Raw genomic sequence first — 17,351 nt, forward strand, 5'->3', positions numbered from 1 at the left:
TATATCAGAGTTTACTATAACAGGCGTGGCTCCCATAGACTTATAATAGAGTTTGGCCGAGACCTGGAGTTTACTATACCCACATTTTTACTATATCAGAGTTTATTATAACGAGATTATACTGTAGTGAAGAAACTGACCATTATAAGGGGCAAAATCCACTTTGGGGGATGTGGGGAAACGGAACATAAGCAATGAAATGGAAACAGAGTGAAAACGGGTCCGATTGGATCGGTGATCAGATCCGTTTTAACGGATCCGTTTGCCACTGTAACGCAAGTGTGAACCGGCCTAAAGTGTGAAGGTGCAGAAACCTCAAAACTGATTTGGTTCATAAGCGGAAAACAAGTTGTAGTTGTGAAGTGGATTTATAGGTGGTCTGTCTCTCAGAGGGTAAACACTTATAGTCATGGGGAGTAATGAAACCCGCTGAGTAAACAGAGGAATTATGCTCTATGTCTGTGCAGAGCTGTTAACGACTCAGACATTGCAGTATGTACAGGGCGGTTGTGTCTCGTTATTTGTACATTGCGTTCATTCATCGCGAATTGTCCGGATGCAACAACCTCACCTGGCTTGTGCACTTCGCTCAGAACATGTTCCCTCCAACTCCTCTGTTTATATAAAATGACCTTATTGTCTGTTGAAAACCAGCAAAAAAACAACTTATCTGTGTTTGCTCTTTTTATCTGTGTTTGATCTTTTTATCTGTGTTTACTCTGTCCTCTTCCCCATATTTATTTCGCAATACATTCAACATTTCAGACTTCCCGAAATCCACTAACTTTTTGCTTTGCAAGCGATTGTTTTATTTCCAAAACTAATATCACCGTGTGACGTTGTTATTACCCTTCCACAAGCCCCTCCTCCTCTACTATCATATCTGCTGTCTCCTGTCCAGTCCGGAGTCTTGATCGTTGATCCCGGAGGATAATCTACAATGGGTGTCTGCATGTTGTGGCTGTCCGCTGTCACTCTGCTCTCCCCAGGTGAGTGTGGCTGATCCCTTAGGGTGGGGGCCCACTGGAAATCGCAATTGCTGAGCGCTTTTGCTAGCGAGTTTTAAGCAATTTTCATCAATTTTGGAGCAATTTTTTAGTTAGTGTGATTGTATAGTGATTGTTATTTTCTTTTAACTTTTTTTGGGGTTATGGGTAGTAAAGTGTTTTCAAAATCTCTTTTGTACAGCGATTGAAAGGCTACTTTGCAGCGTTCCTATACTTTGTATAGACCCCATAATCTGTAGGATCCGCACTTACGATTTTTTTGGTAATCGCAATTGCTTCTGTGGTATCACCTCCATTGATTTTTATTATCTGAGCGCCTTTGGAATCTCTGGCAATTCTAAAGCATGGCTGAAATAGCTCCTGTGTGTCCCACACCTAACACAACACAACTGGGGAGCAGTCACAGGTTCTCTGAATCATAATAGGGCTATACAGGCTATAAAGAGGCTTTATATCAGGGATATTTCTGAGTGAACTTTTAGGAAACCAGAGATGAGTACATGTACAAGTTTTATACATACCTGGGGCTTCCTCCAACCCCATCCGCACAGATTGCTCCCACGCCGCCATCCTCAGTCTTCTCCCTCTTTGGTAACGGGTCCCGTAACTGCGGCCAGTCGACGCATGTGCAGTGCGCTCATCCGTCTCGATTCCGTGGCTGGGAGCCTTCTGCACCTGCGCAGTAGCTCCCAGCCACCAGAGAGACACGGAGAAGCACACTGTGCATGCATCGACCGGCCGCACCCGGTACTGAAGAGGGAGAAGACTGAGAAGAGAGGCGTGGGAGTGATCCTTGTGGATGGGGCTGGAGGAAGCCCCAGGTATGTATAAAACTTGTACATGTACTCATCTCTGGTACACTTTAAAGTGAATGGGAACCCGTTTAAAAAAAAAAAATCAGATACTCACCTAAGTAGAGGGAGGCTCTGGGTCCCATAGAGCATCCCCTCTCCTCTCCCGGTCCCCGCTGTTGTGCTGGCTCCCCCGTAGCGGTATTCGACCGTTTCGGTCAAATACCGCTGTTTCCTGGCCGAAGGGAGGCTTCGGAAATGCTTCGGGAGCCTGAGTGCTCCCGAAGATAGGCCGCTCTACACTGCGCACGTGCGAGCGCCCTCTATGACGCACTCACACGTGCGCAGTATGGAGCCGCCTGTCTTCAGGAGGACTCGGCTCCCGAAGACTTCCCCTCGGCGGGGGATGAGAACGGGGAGCCAGCGCAGCCCCGGGAGAGGAGAGGGAAGGCTCATTAGAACCCGAGCCTTCCCGCTCCTTAGGTGAGTATCTGACTTTTTTTTTTTATTTACATCGGGATTCCCATTAGCTTTAAAGGGGTTCTGTGGCATGTTTGAAAAAACAAAAAACTGACACTTACCTGGGGCTTCTATCGGCCCCCTGCAGCTGTCATGTCCCGCGCCGTCTTCCAACGATACTCTATTCCCTGCCGCCGGTCCCAGTCTAATTATTCCTCTAACTAGAGTGTGGCTGTGCGGCCGTGGCCGCACGTGTCATCGGGAGCTTACTGTGCAGGCGCAGTACTAGAAATCTTCGTACTGTGCCTGTGCAGTAAGCTCCCGATGACGTGTACAGGAGTGAGCCTTATTCGTCTAGTTAGATGAATAATTAGACCGGCGACGGGGAACGGAGGATCGGCGCGGGACATGACAGCTGCAGGGGGCCGATAGAAGCCCCAGGTAAGTATCAGTTTTTGTTTTTTTAAACATGCCACAGAACCCCTTGAAGTCTTAAAATGGGGCTCTGGGCAATATCACAATATAAATGCATTGTTTATTGTATAATGTGATGTCAGCTTCAATATACACTGTATATATCAAAAATAGTGCATTGATCTACCACCTTGAGCTGTTTAGCATGTGTACACACATTCCATTTTAATTGGCCAATTATTGGCCTATTTTATAACTTCCAACAGATTCTGAATACTTTCATCAGATTGTACAGGTACACTCTCATACTACAAGGAGGTGGTAAAAATGGCCAATCAAAATTGTATGTTTTTACACATCCCTTTAGTCTTAGTTTTTGGCAAGAAATCTGATGGAGAATTGATGGAGCTGCTGCCCCCGATTGTGTTGTAATTCTCTATGGCGTAGAAAGCTATGGCCCATTTATTTCATTCAATTTTTCTTCTAAGTTTACTCCTAGGAGATAATGGTTCATCTTTTAAAATAACTCCTCAGCACTCTGCAATTGAAATAGTACCAGAAAAAAAGGTGAAAGTACTGTAAAAAATGATTATTAGTTAAAGTATTTTCTTACTTACTGATGGCTTTAAATGTAGTATTATTATTGATAAGGTGTGAATATATCAATTAGGAGAAAACGCCTATGAGAGCCATGGAGGCATTGATCCCCTTCCTGTCTGATCAAAATTTGCCAACGATTGTCTGATCATGCTTTTGATTGTTAAATTGGCGAAAAATTGTAAAATTAAAATACGTGCAATCATAGACAAATAAGAAGTACGTTTCTTGCTGAGTAAAATGAGCCATAAATTACTTTTCTCCTTGGTTGCTGTCACTTACAGTAGGTAGTAGACATCTGACAGTAGTGACAGGTTTTGGACTAGTCCATCTCTTGATAGGGGATAGGGGATTCTCAGCAAGGCTTTTATTCTTTATAAAGATATTCCCTAAAAAGGATTTAAACAATGATGCTGGGCAGCTTCCCTGCTCGCTACAACAGTTTTTTGACAGTTGGACAGAGCAGCTGCCATTCACTAAGTGCTTTTGAAAATAAATAAATCCCTGAGAATCCCCTATGAAGAGATGGACTAGTCCCAAACCTGTCGCTTCTGTCAAATTTCCACTACCTACTGTAAGTGACAGCAACATAGGAGAAAAGTAATTTATGGCTCATTTTACTCTGGAAAAAACATACTTCTTATTTGTATATGTTTGCACATATTTAAAATTTTACAATTTTTCACCATAGTGCCCCTTTAAGCTGTGCAAAACTGATCTGATGTCTATCAATGTGGTTTGCAAGGGTCAATAGGTCACCAAAATATTTGATCAAGGCAATTTCTCCTTGCTCAAGGGTTTTGGGCCCCTAGATCAACTTTGTAAAGCCGTCACTCCCCCACCATATGTACAGCCCCCCTCTGTGCACACCAGCCTCCTGGCTGACTCAGGGTCATTTGGGAGACTTGCCTAAAAACACCTTTCTGTTTTATGTACTGGCTTGTGCCAGGATTTGAACCCTAGTCACAAAGGGTCAAATCCCATGTCATGTCACTGACCATATTCATAGTTTAATGTCCTACTATATTATTATTATTAATATTATTATCTATTTATATAGCACTGACCTCTGCAGTACATGACAGACAGAACAATTTATATTGCGGTTCATGGCTGCTTCCACTTAGAGCACGCTCCCCAGGCAACTAAGTTTATTAGGGAGCCTTGCCTAAAGACTCCTTACTGTTTTCCATATTGGCTTCAGCCAGGACTCAAACCCTGGTTAAAGGCTCAAATCCCACATCAAAAGCAATAACTTTACCAGTATGCTATCCAGCTGTCATGCCACCGAGTGTCATCAGAGGAGCTCACAGTCTAATCCTACCATTGTCATAGCGTAATATCCTACTATATTATTATTATGTATTTATATAGCCCTGACATCTTCTGCAGCACTGTACAGAGTACATAGTCATGTCACTGACTGTCCTCAGAGGAGCTCAAAATCTAATCCTACCATAGTCATAGTCTAATGTCCTACTATATTATTATTATGTATTTATATAGCACTGAAATCTTCTGCAACACTTTACAGAACACATAGTCATGTCACTGACTGTCCTCCGAGGAGCTCACAGTCTAAAACTAACATAGTCATATGTCCAACATAGTCCAGGCCAGGGCCAATTTAGGAGTAAGCCAAGTAAGTTATCTGTATGTTTATGTGGCTGCCCATGCAGGCACGGGGAGAAAATACAAACCCGATGCATTCAGATAGTGCCCAGGAACTAGAGACCCAGTGCTGCCTGCAAGGTGAGAGTGCAATTCACTATGCCACTGTGCTACCCAATACTCTTATTTGTAACTTATTGTAAAATCTTTTTTGTGTATTAGAGAAGTTAATGATTAAACTTACAAGAAATGGTCGCCAGTTGGTTACCACTGTGCAGACAGGTTGGGAGAATGAACCCGACCACACACTCTGAGGCTAACACCCTCCACCAGGGGTGGACAAATGTAGATCAATCAAAAGGAGAGAGATGCCAAATTACTGTATATACTCGTGTAAAAGCCTAATTTTTCAGCACAAAAAAATGTGCTGAAAAGTTACCCCCTCGGCTTATATGTGAGTCAGTGGAGCAGAACAGATGGTGGAGCAGGTTTTGTTACTGGCAGAAGAGCGTAAGGATCATGCACTAGTGATCCTGCTCTTGCCGGCTGGCACCTTGCTGTGTCCGTGCCCCGCATCCCCTGCAACATGGTGTGCAGTGTGTGCTGCTCAAGACAGAGTGTGCAAGCAAGGTGTCAGTGGTGTAATGATCAGGGATTCTTCCTGTGTGGCATTCGCTGTTTCATATCTATGACCTTATCTAGTGGAGCCTTGAGACACAACTATCATCCTTGTGGCACATTTGGCTATGGGGATGGGTGCTGACGTCTACTGGGGGCACATCTGGCTACTGTGGAGTGGACTATATGTTTATTAAAAAAAATATGCAATGCGTTTCGTGAGCTGATCCCACTTCATCAGACAAAAAAATGCAAATAAGGACCGGTATGTGAAATACACCAATGCAGTGCCTGATGCCTCCAAGCGAAACGCGTTGCAACAATTGGCACTGATCAGTTTTTGAATAAACATTGTGACAACCATGACTAGTGGCATTTCTCTGAAGAGGTAAGTCCACCCTTACCTCCCAATTTTAAACTTATTTGTAACTTGCTGGTATCCCATGTCCAGCAGTTTTTTCGGATGTTCTGGTAAGACTGACTCAGTAATGCCCGCAGGTAGCGAACAGAAATCACATCATGTACAGAATTGCAGGACATTTCATGTCATTCAGAATCTGAATGGATATCTTTATTAAATGTGTGGTTGACATTGGGGGATCGGAGGGGGGGGAGGGGGTGTACCTGAGGCGAAATTCAGATCAAAAAGCAGATACTTAGTTAAGAAGGAGAAAGCCTCTGGGTCCATTAAATGCTTCCCATGCTGTCTTCTGGACCACCAAAAAACCCACAAAATCCAGGCTCCTCACCTCAAGCTAGGACATTTAAACACTTGCAGATGTAATAGGGAGGTGCTGGAAGGGGTGTGGCAAGCAAAACAGCAAAGTCAAAATGAACTTCCGCACACTCATGCAAATCCTCATGCGAATCCATTCATAAAAAATCATGCAGCAATCAATGCTGTCTCTACAGCTAAGTTAAAAGCTGGGATCTTCGTTACAAGAATAAAGTCTCTTGCGTAGTCACATACACCGCGTAGAGGTAGCACAGTGTCGTATGTGTCCTAACTCTGGCCCTGTAACATGCATACCACAAACATGCATGCATTCAGCGCATCAAATCTAAGCAAATTTGGACAGAGGCGCCAGGCAGGTTAAAATGATCTAAAAACAACTAAAAAGGAGGAGTACAGGTGGACTTACCTCCTGAAATGATGGACAATCGAGATTGTTCAAATCGCAAATAACAACTTATTTTGGCACTCCGCAACGCGTTTCGCAGGTATAACCCGCTTCATCAGGCAAGGAGTGCAAGCTCAAAAAGGTCCAATAGTGGCAATGCGCCTCTGTACTACACTGGAGGCACCTACCTGGCTAACCTATAGCGGGGGCAACTATACTGGCTCACCTATGTCTGGCTACCTATACTGGGGGGACCTATAGCTGGCTACCTATACTGGGGTACCTATTCTTGGCTACCTATACTGGGGGCACTTATCTAACCTGTATTGGGGGCACCTACCTATCTAGCTAGCCTATACAGGTGCCAACTATACTGGCTACCTATACTGGAGGCACCTACCTGGCTAACCTATAGCGGGGGCAACTATACTGGCTCACCTATGTCTGGCTACCTATACTGGGGGGACCTATAGCTGGCTACCTATACTGGGGTACCTATTCTTGGCTACCTATACTGGGGGGACCTATACTAAGTGCAACTAGACCTGGCAAACCTATACTGCGGGCACCCATACCTTGCTCCGGGGGGGGCGCAATTTTTACACCCTCGCCCTGGGTGCATTTTAGCCTAGAAACTGCACTGCACCCGGCATCAATGACACCCGGCGTATAAGACGACCCCCAACTTTTCAGAAGATTTTCAAGAGTTAAAAAGTAGTCTTATACGCAGGAATATACAGTATTTAGTATTTTTTATTGTAATTTTTTTTGTGCCCACACAGTCTCCTGTCTGGTTAGAATGCAGTTCCAGCCAGTGAGAAGTGAAGTATGTTTCGTTTTTTGGTTTTTTTTTTTTTTACAATGTACTGGTGCTCATTGCAACAGTAATCATTATACATTAGACACATGGACCTCGATTCACTAAAGGGTGCTAAGTGTTAGTACGCCAGTGAAAAGGCAATTAGGACGTGAAAGCGGCCGATTCATGCGCTAACATGCTGGCAAGCATTCGCATGCAAAGTTTAGCGGTGCGCCTGAAACATCGCACCAGGTGCACGCAAAAAGTCGCACCTTCTGCGAGCAAAATAGCCTGAACAGCTATTTTGCACGCAAACGGTGCGACCTTTCGGGCGCACCAGATAGCGCGCAATCAGTAACAGCTTAGCCAGAGCAAACAACTTAGCACCCTAGTTTGCACGTCCAAAGCCTTAAGACGTGCTAAGTGAGTTAGCACCGGTTAGTGAATGGAGGCCATAGATTGGCTTTGGGAACATATGTTCCCATTAACCAATCTATGCACTACCGCATGGCACCACGTGCAGCAGTGTGCACATGCGCCGTTCACATACAGGAAGGGACAAGTATCTACGTCCCTGGGAGCTCAAGTGCAGTTTTCAGGGACATAGATACTCATCCCATAGGAGGGCATGTGGTTTGAATCATTACTTGTTTTAAACAACCTTATTGGAAATATGATAATTTGCTAAAAATCGCACCATTAATAAGCACCTTTGCGCTTTCTACCTTCCAACAAGTGCCAAATGTGATATATTTATTTAATGTATTTCAGATTTTCTTCATTAGGAAATTAAATTAAGTTTAAAAAGTCTCTTTTGGAGTTTTCATTAATATAAATATTATATGAAAAAATATAAATATTAAGATTACCTTGCTTGTTCTGATTCTTTCCCGTTTCCCCTGCACAGCTGTAACGTTGGCCTACCGTGTGACCGGATCGATAGGGGAGAATGTGGTTCTACCCTGTGGTTACCCATTTTCCAAAGAGTCCAGCATCCTGTGCTGGGGAAGGGGGAGCTGCTCGGCCTTCGGCTGTAACTTCCCAGTGGTAAGAGTGGACGCTAGCAAAGCTGCCTGGAAAAAGTCCGACAGATACGAGCTGAAGGCAAGCTCGGAACACGGTGACGCCTCCCTGCAAATCACTGACGTCTCTCTGGATGACAGCGGCACCTACTGCTGTCGCGTGAAGACCTTGGAGTTTGACCTGAAGAGAGAGATACAAGTGGAGATACAACATCGTAAGTTATTATCCATCATACTGAATGCAATGGCAGGAAAGTCCAGCCCCATTCCCAGATGCAGGGACTGTCGGCTGCGCACCAGGGCCGGGCCGAGGCATAGGCTGGAGAGGCTCCAGCCTCAGGGCGCAGTGTAGGAGGGGGCGCACAATTCATTCAGCTGTCATTCCTAATTGGGTTTGAAGCAGAAAGAAATAAGAAAAGGGGATATATAGCAGTGACTGCAAGCCAGATAACTAGATATTAAGGTGTTGGGGAGGTTGTGGGCCCTGTGGCACCTCTTAGTCTAATAGCAATCAGTGTGTGATGGCTGGGGTGGGAGGGATGGAGGGGCGCACTTTGGTGTCTCAGCCTTGGGTGCTGGAGGACCTTGTCCCGCCTCTGCTGCGCACAAATAGTGCAGTGGCATCTTCTGAATTAAAACCCATCTAGATAGGGAAAAAAAGAATCCCAACTCCAGTATTGATGCTGACTAGTCTAGATCACCTCTGCCCTGCATTGCTCACACCTACTCCCCTATTTCATTGCTATAGTGGGGTGTACTACCTCATCTTCTCCCCTATCAGTCATCAGTTGGCTGAGAGTTAGGGCCACATTGCTGTTCTCTGGCTGCCATGGTCCTAGCTACCATAGACTAACACTAGGTGGTATTCCCATGTTCATACACCACCTAACAACATTAGTGTATGAAAGCAGGAACCCACTGGCATAGGGCCCGCGGTCGCAGGGGTCGCCGTGGCGACCGGGCCTGCCTCCTGAAGAGGCAGGGGAGGGCCCCGGGCCCCGGGGGCTGTGTGTTGGAGGACCCGGGCACCCCGCTCTAGTCGCCGCTCGCTCGCTCCCTCCCTCCCTCCCTCCCTCTAGCGGCCAGACCTCGATCAGGCAGTGCCGCGGCGACCAATAGTGCGGACGCTAGGACCCAGCGCCCGCACTGATATGCGGAAGTGACATCACTTCCGCATATAGAGCGGGTGCTTCCGGCGCTCGCTCTTACTGGTCGGGTCGCTGCGGATCCTGAGGTCTGACACGCCGCAGCCTGCAAGGTAAGGGGGAAGCGGCGGCGGCGGCTGGGGAGGCTCCCTGTCACTCACTAGCTAAAGGGGCTCCCTGTCACTCACTAGCTAAAGGGGCTCCCTGTCACTCACTCACTACCTAAAGGGGCTCCCTGTCACTCACTCACTTCCTAAAGGGACTCCCTGTCACTCACTCACTACCTAAAGGGGCTCCCTGTCACTCACTGCCTAAAGGGGCTCCCTGTCACTCACTCACTACCTAAAGGGGCTCCCTGTCACTCACTCACTACCTAAAGGGGCTCCCTGGCACTCACTCACTACCTAAAGGGGCTCCCTGTCACTCACTCACTCCCTAAAGGGGCTCCCTGTCACTCACTGCCTAAAGGGGCTCCCTGTCACTCACTGCCTAAAGGGGCTCCCTGTCACTCACTCACTACTTAAAGGGGCTCCCTGTCACTCACTGCCTAAAGGGCCTCCCTGTCACTCACTGCCTAAAGGGGCTCCCTGTCACTCACTCACTGCCTAAAGGGGCTCCCTGTCACTCACTCACTGCCTAAAGGGGCTCCCTGTCACTCACTCACTGCCTAAAGGGGCTCCCTGTCACTCACTCACTACCTAAAGTGGCTCCCTGTCACTCACTCACTACCTAAAGGGGCTCCCTGTCACTTATTGCCTAAAGGGGCTCCCTGTCACTCACTGCCTAAAGGTGCTCCCTGTCACTCACTGCCTAAAGGGCTTATTATGTGCATTTACTGGTGAAAAGCTGTCTCTTATTATGTGCATTTACTGGTGAAAAGCTGTCTCTCATTATGTGCATTTACTGGTGAAAAGCTGTCTCTCATTATGTGCTTTTACTGGTGAAAAGCTGTCTCTTATTATGTGCATTTGCTGGGGAAAAGCTGTCTCTTATTATGTGCATTTACTGGTGAAAAGCGGTCTCTTGTTATGTGCATTTACTGGGGAAAAGCTGTCTCTCATTATGTGCATTTACTGATGAAAGGCTGTCTGTCATTACGTGCATTTACTGGTGAAACGGTGTCTCTTATGTGCATTTAGTGGGGAAATTTTGTCAGTAAAAATAATGTTTGTCAGTAAATTTTTAGGTATTTGTCAGTAAAAAATAACATGAAAGGTTGGCAACACTGGCAGGCTGCGCAGCGCAACGGGAAAGATACAGGCAGCCCACCTCACGCTTGGGCTTGGCGGGGGGAGGAGCTGACGACAGCGAGCGAGAGTAGGGTGGCCGCAGGCAGCCATAAATACGCAGTGTGTGACTGCGTCGCACTCGCAGAACCTCTCAGCCTGCGTCAGTCCAGAGACTAGCAGACTCGCAGGCAACCAAAGCCAGCCAGGAGCAAGCCAATGGAAGAGGGGTAGGAATGGGGTATCACATGCATGCGTAAAGAGGTGGAAGGTGTGGGTGTGATTCAGTGGCGGACATACGGCCATGCAGGCCGTGCCGCCGCACGAGGGCCCCTGAAGTTCCGTTTTCTTCAGGGGCCCATTAAGTATTTTTTTTTTTAATATATATATATATTTTTTTATTATTTTTTCCCCGGGGGGCCCTGACTCCTATCCTCCCTCCCTCCCTCACCTCGGGGGCCCCCCTCCCGGTATGCGCGGCAGGAGAGCGGCAAATCCGGGTCTCCAGGCATGCGCTAGAGGGCTCCGCCGCTTGGTCTCCAATATGTCTCCAACTTGGAGACATATTGGAGACCAAGCGGTGGAGCCCTCTAGCGTCTGCCTGGAGAGCCGAAGACTTCCTGTATTTGCCGCTCGCTCTCCCGCCGCGCATATCGGGAGGGGGGCCCTCCGAGGTGAGGAAGGAAGGGAGGGAGGGAGGATAGGAGTCGGGCCCCCCTCCCGGATAGCTACTAAAAGGGCTACCTGCCTACCCACCCGGCTACCTAACCACCTACCCACCCGGCTACCTACCCACCCACCAGGCTTCCTACCTACCTACCCACCCACCCGACTACCTAACCACCCACCAGGCTTCGTACCTACCTACCCACCCGGCTACCTACCCACCCACCAGGCTTCCTACCTACCCACCCGGCTACCTACCCACCCACCAGGCTTCCTACCTAACCACCCACCCGACTACCTAACCACCCAACCGGCTACCTACCCACCCACCAGGCTACCTACCCACCCGGCTACCTAACCACCTACCCACCCACCAGGCTACCTACCCACCCGGCTACCTACCCACACGGCTACCTACCTACCCACCCGGCTACCTAACTACCTACCCACCCGGCTACCTACCCACCCACCAGGCTTCCTACCTACCTACCCACCCGGCTACCTAACCACCTACCCACCCGACTACCTAACCACCCACCAGGCTTCCTACCTACCTATCCACCCGGCTACCTACCCACCCACCAGGCTTCCTACCTACCCACCCACCAGGCTTCCTACCTACCTACCCACCCGGCTACCTACCTAACCACCCACCCGGCTACCTACCTACCCACCCGGCTACCTACCTAACCACCCACCTGGCTACCTACCGGGCTAGTTACCAACCCACCCACCAGGCTACCTACCCACCCACCCAGCTACCTACCTACCCACCCACCCACCAGGCTACCTACCTACCCACCCACCAGGCTACCTACCTAACCACCCACCCGGCTACCTACCGAGCTAGTTACCAACCCACCCACCAGGCTACCCACCCACCAGGCTACCTACCTACCTACCGGGCTAGTTACCAACCCACCCACCAGGCTACCTACCCACCAGGCTACCTACCCACCCACCCACCAGGCTACCAACCCACTCACCCACCCACTCACCCACCCACCAGGCTACCTATCCACCCAACCACCCATGGGAGCTGCGCGCCGGATGGAGGCTGGGACAGGAGATCTGCTGCTGCAGGTGAGTAAATGTTTTTGTTTTTTTATTTATATTAGCAGGTGTATGTTCTGGGCAGGTCTGCCACATGATTGCATGTATTTTCTGCGCAAATCTGCCGACATGATTGCATGTATTTTCTGGGCATATCTGCCGACATGATTGCACGTATTTTCTGGGCATATCTGCCGACTTGATTGCACGTATTTTCTGGGCATATCTGCCGACTTGATTGCACGTATTTTCTGGGCATATCTGCCGACTTGATTGCACGTATTTTCTGGGCATATCTGCCGAAATGATTGCACGTATTTTTTGGGCATATCTGCCGACTTGATTGCACGTATTTTCTGGGCATATCTGCCGACTTGATTGCACGTATTTTCTGGGCATATCTGCCGACTTGATTGCACGTATTTTCTGGGCATATCTGCCGACTTGATTGCACGTATTTTCTGGGCATATCTGCCGACTTGATTGCACGTATTTTCTGGGCATATCTGCCGAAATGATTGCACGTATTTTCTGGGCATATTTGCCGAAATGATTGCACGTATTTTCTGGGCATATCTGCCGAAATGATTGCACGTATTTTCTGGGCATATCTGCCGACATGATTGCACGTATTTTCTGGGCATATCTGCCGACATGATGTGTATTTTCTTGAGAAAACCTGCACAATTATGTGAATTTTCTGGGGAAAGGGTCACCAAAACTTGGGCCCACTGTCTTTGCGTTGCACTTTTCAAGGGAACCTGAGGTGAGAATAATCTTGAGGCTGCCATATTTCTCTCCTTTTAAGCAATACCAGTTGCCTGGCTGCCGTGCTGGTCCTCTGCCTCTTATTCTTTCAACCATAGACCCTGAACAAGCATGCAGCAGGTCAGGGGTTTCTGACAATATTGTCAGAACTGAGAAGATTAGCTGCATGCTTGTTGCTGGTGTAATTCAGTTTATTACTGCAGCCAAATAGATCAGCAGGGCCGCCAGGCAACTAGTATTGTTTAAAAGGAAATAAACCCTCACCCCGGGTCTGCTTTAAGTTACAGTTAGCTCCGCCCTGATCTGGTCATTGCCACGCCCATTTTTTTGCCGCAGCTCTATCCACACCTATTTTTTGCCGCGCAGGTTGTAGCCACGCCCACATTCTGCCGTCGTAGGGGGCCCACAATTGAAATTTTGTACAGGGGCCCACTGATGGCTGTGTCCGCCACTGGTGTGATTAGGCAGGACATAGGTGTGGTTATGTGGTTGGGCGCGGTTAATTTAAACACTTCCTTAGGCGCCAGAGAAAATCTTGCACCCAGGTGTCAGACACCCCAGGCTCACCCCTGATTGCCTGGGTATGTTTGTTGTGTTGGTCCTATAATCTGTCCAGGGAATTTATGCTTTATAATGAAGCATTTTATTGCAGTGTTTTTAGTATTCTGGAGTGGTTAAAGAGAACCAGAGATGAAGCAACCTCATGTATTTTACCTTATAAATCAGTGGGAACATGACAGTAAACACCTAATCTGCTCTTTGTTACATTGTTCTCTGTTTAATTTGCCTGTTATCACCTCTAAGATAAGAATCCCGACTAAGCAGTCGGTCTGGCTTTGCTACAGAATAATTATAGCTGAGACTGTGTTCTTTGCTGTCTTCAAGTCCAAGCCTGCCCCCTGCTGGCTTTGCTCAGGAATCATTATAGCTGAGTCATTATAGCAAAGCCAGAATCAATGCTCAGTCCGGGATTCTTATCTCAGCTAGATAACAGACACTTTTAGCAGTGAGGATGGAACAGAGAGCATGGTAAATGTTTTCTCTAATGTTCCCACTGATTTCTATGGTAAAATACACAAGGGTGCTTCGTCTCTGGTTCACTTTAAGCACTTGTATTATTATCCTATTTAAGTGTGAAGTTTAATTAGGCTTGTTTGTATAATACAAATTGGTATTACCAGTCAGCTTTGTGACCCAGTGCTAAGGTGCGTGCGTGCGTGTGTCAGTCAGCAGCAGTGTGTGTGTCAGTCAGCAGCAGTGTGTGTGTCAGTCAGCAGCAGTGTGTGTGTCAGTCAGCAGCAGTGTGTGTGTCAGTCAGCAGCAGTGTGTGTGTCAGTCAGCAGCAGTGTGTGTGTCAGTCAGCAGCAGTGTGTGTGTCAGTCAGCAGCAGTGTGTGTGTCAGTCAGCAGCAGTGTGTGTGTCAGTCAGCAGCAGTGTGCGTGTCAGTCAGCAGCAGTGTGTGTATATATATATGTGCGTGTTGGCAGCAAAGTTTTTAAACGTAAGTGTGAGCCGGGCCTTATGCTGGGAATACACGGGTTGATTCTGGGGCTCGATTCTGCGCCCAATCGTTTTTGCCACTCAAATCTGTGGGCGATTCTCTTATTTTCCGCTTGTTTTTCTTATCTTTTTCCATTGTCCCCAATGCAGAATCGAGCGGCAAAACAATCGGACGTGTCGGAAATTATCTATTGAGCCATCTTATCAGCTCAGAATCGAGCCGTGTATTCCCAGCACTAGGTTCGGGCTGATCTCTGCTACTTTCAATGTGTACAGTATAAGCTGTTATTCTGTGTCTGTACTGATAGTAAACTAGCTGCAGCGTGTGCTGATCCTTGCTACCTCCAGTTAGTGTTGGGCGAACAGTGTTCGCCACTGTTCGGGTTCTGCAGAACATCACCCTGTTCGGGTGATGTTCGAGTTCGGCCGAACACCTGACGGTGCTCGGCCAAACCGTTCGGCCACATGGCCGAACTAAGAGCGCATGGCCGAACGTTCCCCGAACGTTCGGCTAGCGCTGTGATTGGCCGAACGGGTCACGTGGTTCGGACCCGAACGCGCTCTGATTGGCCGAACGGTCACGTGGTTCGGGTAAATAAATACCCGAACCACGTCATATCTCCGCCATTTGTCTGTGGGTTTAGCTTTGGGTAGGCAGGCAGGGTAGTTCGCGCTCCAGCCACGCTAGCCAGGGTCCCCCCTGTCATTGTGTCACTGCTGGGAACAGTAGTACACCGCTTGCTCAGCCACACTATATAGCATTCTGTTTACTGCCACTCTGTGTACCTCGCTCAGCCACACTATATAGCATTCTGTTTACTGCCACTCTGTGTCTGCTGGGAATAGTAGTACACCGCTTGCTCAGCCACACTATATAACATTCTGTTTACTGCCACTCTGTGTACCTCGCTCAGCCACACTATATAGCATTCTGTTTACTGCCACTCTGTGTCTGCTGGGAATAGTGGTACACCGCTCGCTCAGCCACACTATATAGCATTCTGTTCACTGTTCTGTGTCTGTTTGGAATAGTGGTACACCGCTCGCTCAGCCACACTATATAGCATTCTGTTTACTGTTCTGTGTCTGCTGGGAATAGTGGTACACCGCTCGCTCAGCCACACTATATAGCATTCTGTTTACTGTTCTGTGTCTGCTGGGAATAGTGGTACACCGCTCGCTCAGCCACACTATATAGCATTCTGTTTACTGTTCTGTGTCTGCTGGGAACAGTAGTACACCGCTCGCTCAGCCAGAGTATATAGCATTGTGTTTACTGCCACTCTGTGTACACCGCTCAGCCAGACTATATACCATTGTTTACTGACACTCTGTGTACACCGCTCAGCCAGACTATATACCATTGTTTACTGACACTCTGTGTACACCGCTCAGCCAGACTATATACCATTGTTTACTGCCACTCTGATTCTGCTGGGAACAGTAGTACACCGCTCGCTCAGCCAGACTATATAGCATTGTGTTTACTGCCACTCTGTGTACACCGCTCAGCCAGACTATATACCATTGTTTACTGACACTCTGTGTACACCGCTCAGCCAGACTATATACCATTGTTTACTGAAACTCTGTGTACACCGCTCAGCCAGACTATATACCATTGTTTACTGCCACTCTGATTCTGCTGGGAACAGTAGTACACCGCTCGCTCAGCCAGACTATATACCATTGTTTACTGACACTATATAGCAGACTATATAGCATTGTGTGTACACCGCTCAGCCAGACTATATACCATTGTTTACTGACACTCTGTGTACACCGCTCAGCCAGACTATATACCATTGTTTACTGCCACTCTGATTCTGCTGGGAACAGTAGTACACCGCTCGCTCAGCCAGACTATATACCATTGTTTACTGACACTCTGTGTACACCGCTCAGCCAGACTATATACCATTGTTTACTGCCACTCTGATTCTGCTGGGAACAGTAGTACACCGCTCGCTCAGCCAGACTATATACCATTGTTTACTGACACTATATAGCAGACTATATAGCATTGTGTGTACACCGCTCAGCCAGACTATATACCATTGTTTACTGACACTCTGTGTACACCGCTCAGCCAGACTATATACCATTGTTTACTGCCACTCTGATTCTGCTGGGAACAGTAGTACACCGCTCGCTCAGCCAGACTATATACCATTGTTTACTGACACTCTATGTACACCGCTCAGCCAGACTATATACCATTGTTTACTGCCACTCTGATTCTGCTGGGAACAGTAGTACACCGCTCGCTCAGCCAGACTATATACCATTGTTTACTGACACTCTGTGTACACCGCTCAGCCAGACTATATACCATTGTTTACTGCCACTCTGATTCTGCTGGGAACAGTAGTACACCGCTCGCTCAGCCAGACTATATAGCATTGTGTTTACTGCCACTCTGTGTACACCGCTCAGCCACACTATATAGCATTGCGTACTCTGCCAGTCAGTGTGTATATTGCTGGGATCAGTAATACTCCACTCACCGTCAACCACTATATGAGCTCAACATGAGTTCCCCAGAGACCTCCGC

At 47.8% G+C, this 17,351-nt stretch overlaps 1 protein-coding gene across 1 annotated transcript in view; it reads left to right on the plus strand.

The window, feature by feature from the left end:
• The first annotated feature begins 883 nt into the window (after positions 1–883).
• Positions 884–17,351, plus strand: part of LOC137564369 (polymeric immunoglobulin receptor-like) — a 45,975-nt gene continuing 29,507 nt past the window's right edge. Inside the window, exons 1-2 of the mRNA XM_068278154.1 lie at positions 884–989; positions 8,325–8,654. Of these exons, the coding sequence (XP_068134255.1) occupies positions 941–989; positions 8,325–8,654 (379 nt within the window). The 5' untranslated portion in view covers positions 884–940. The remainder of the gene's footprint in view (positions 990–8,324; positions 8,655–17,351) is intronic.

Source organism: Hyperolius riggenbachi, chromosome 3 (genome assembly GCF_040937935.1).
Source record: "Hyperolius riggenbachi isolate aHypRig1 chromosome 3, aHypRig1.pri, whole genome shotgun sequence".
Classification (NCBI taxonomy): domain Eukaryota; kingdom Metazoa; phylum Chordata; class Amphibia; order Anura; family Hyperoliidae; genus Hyperolius; species Hyperolius riggenbachi.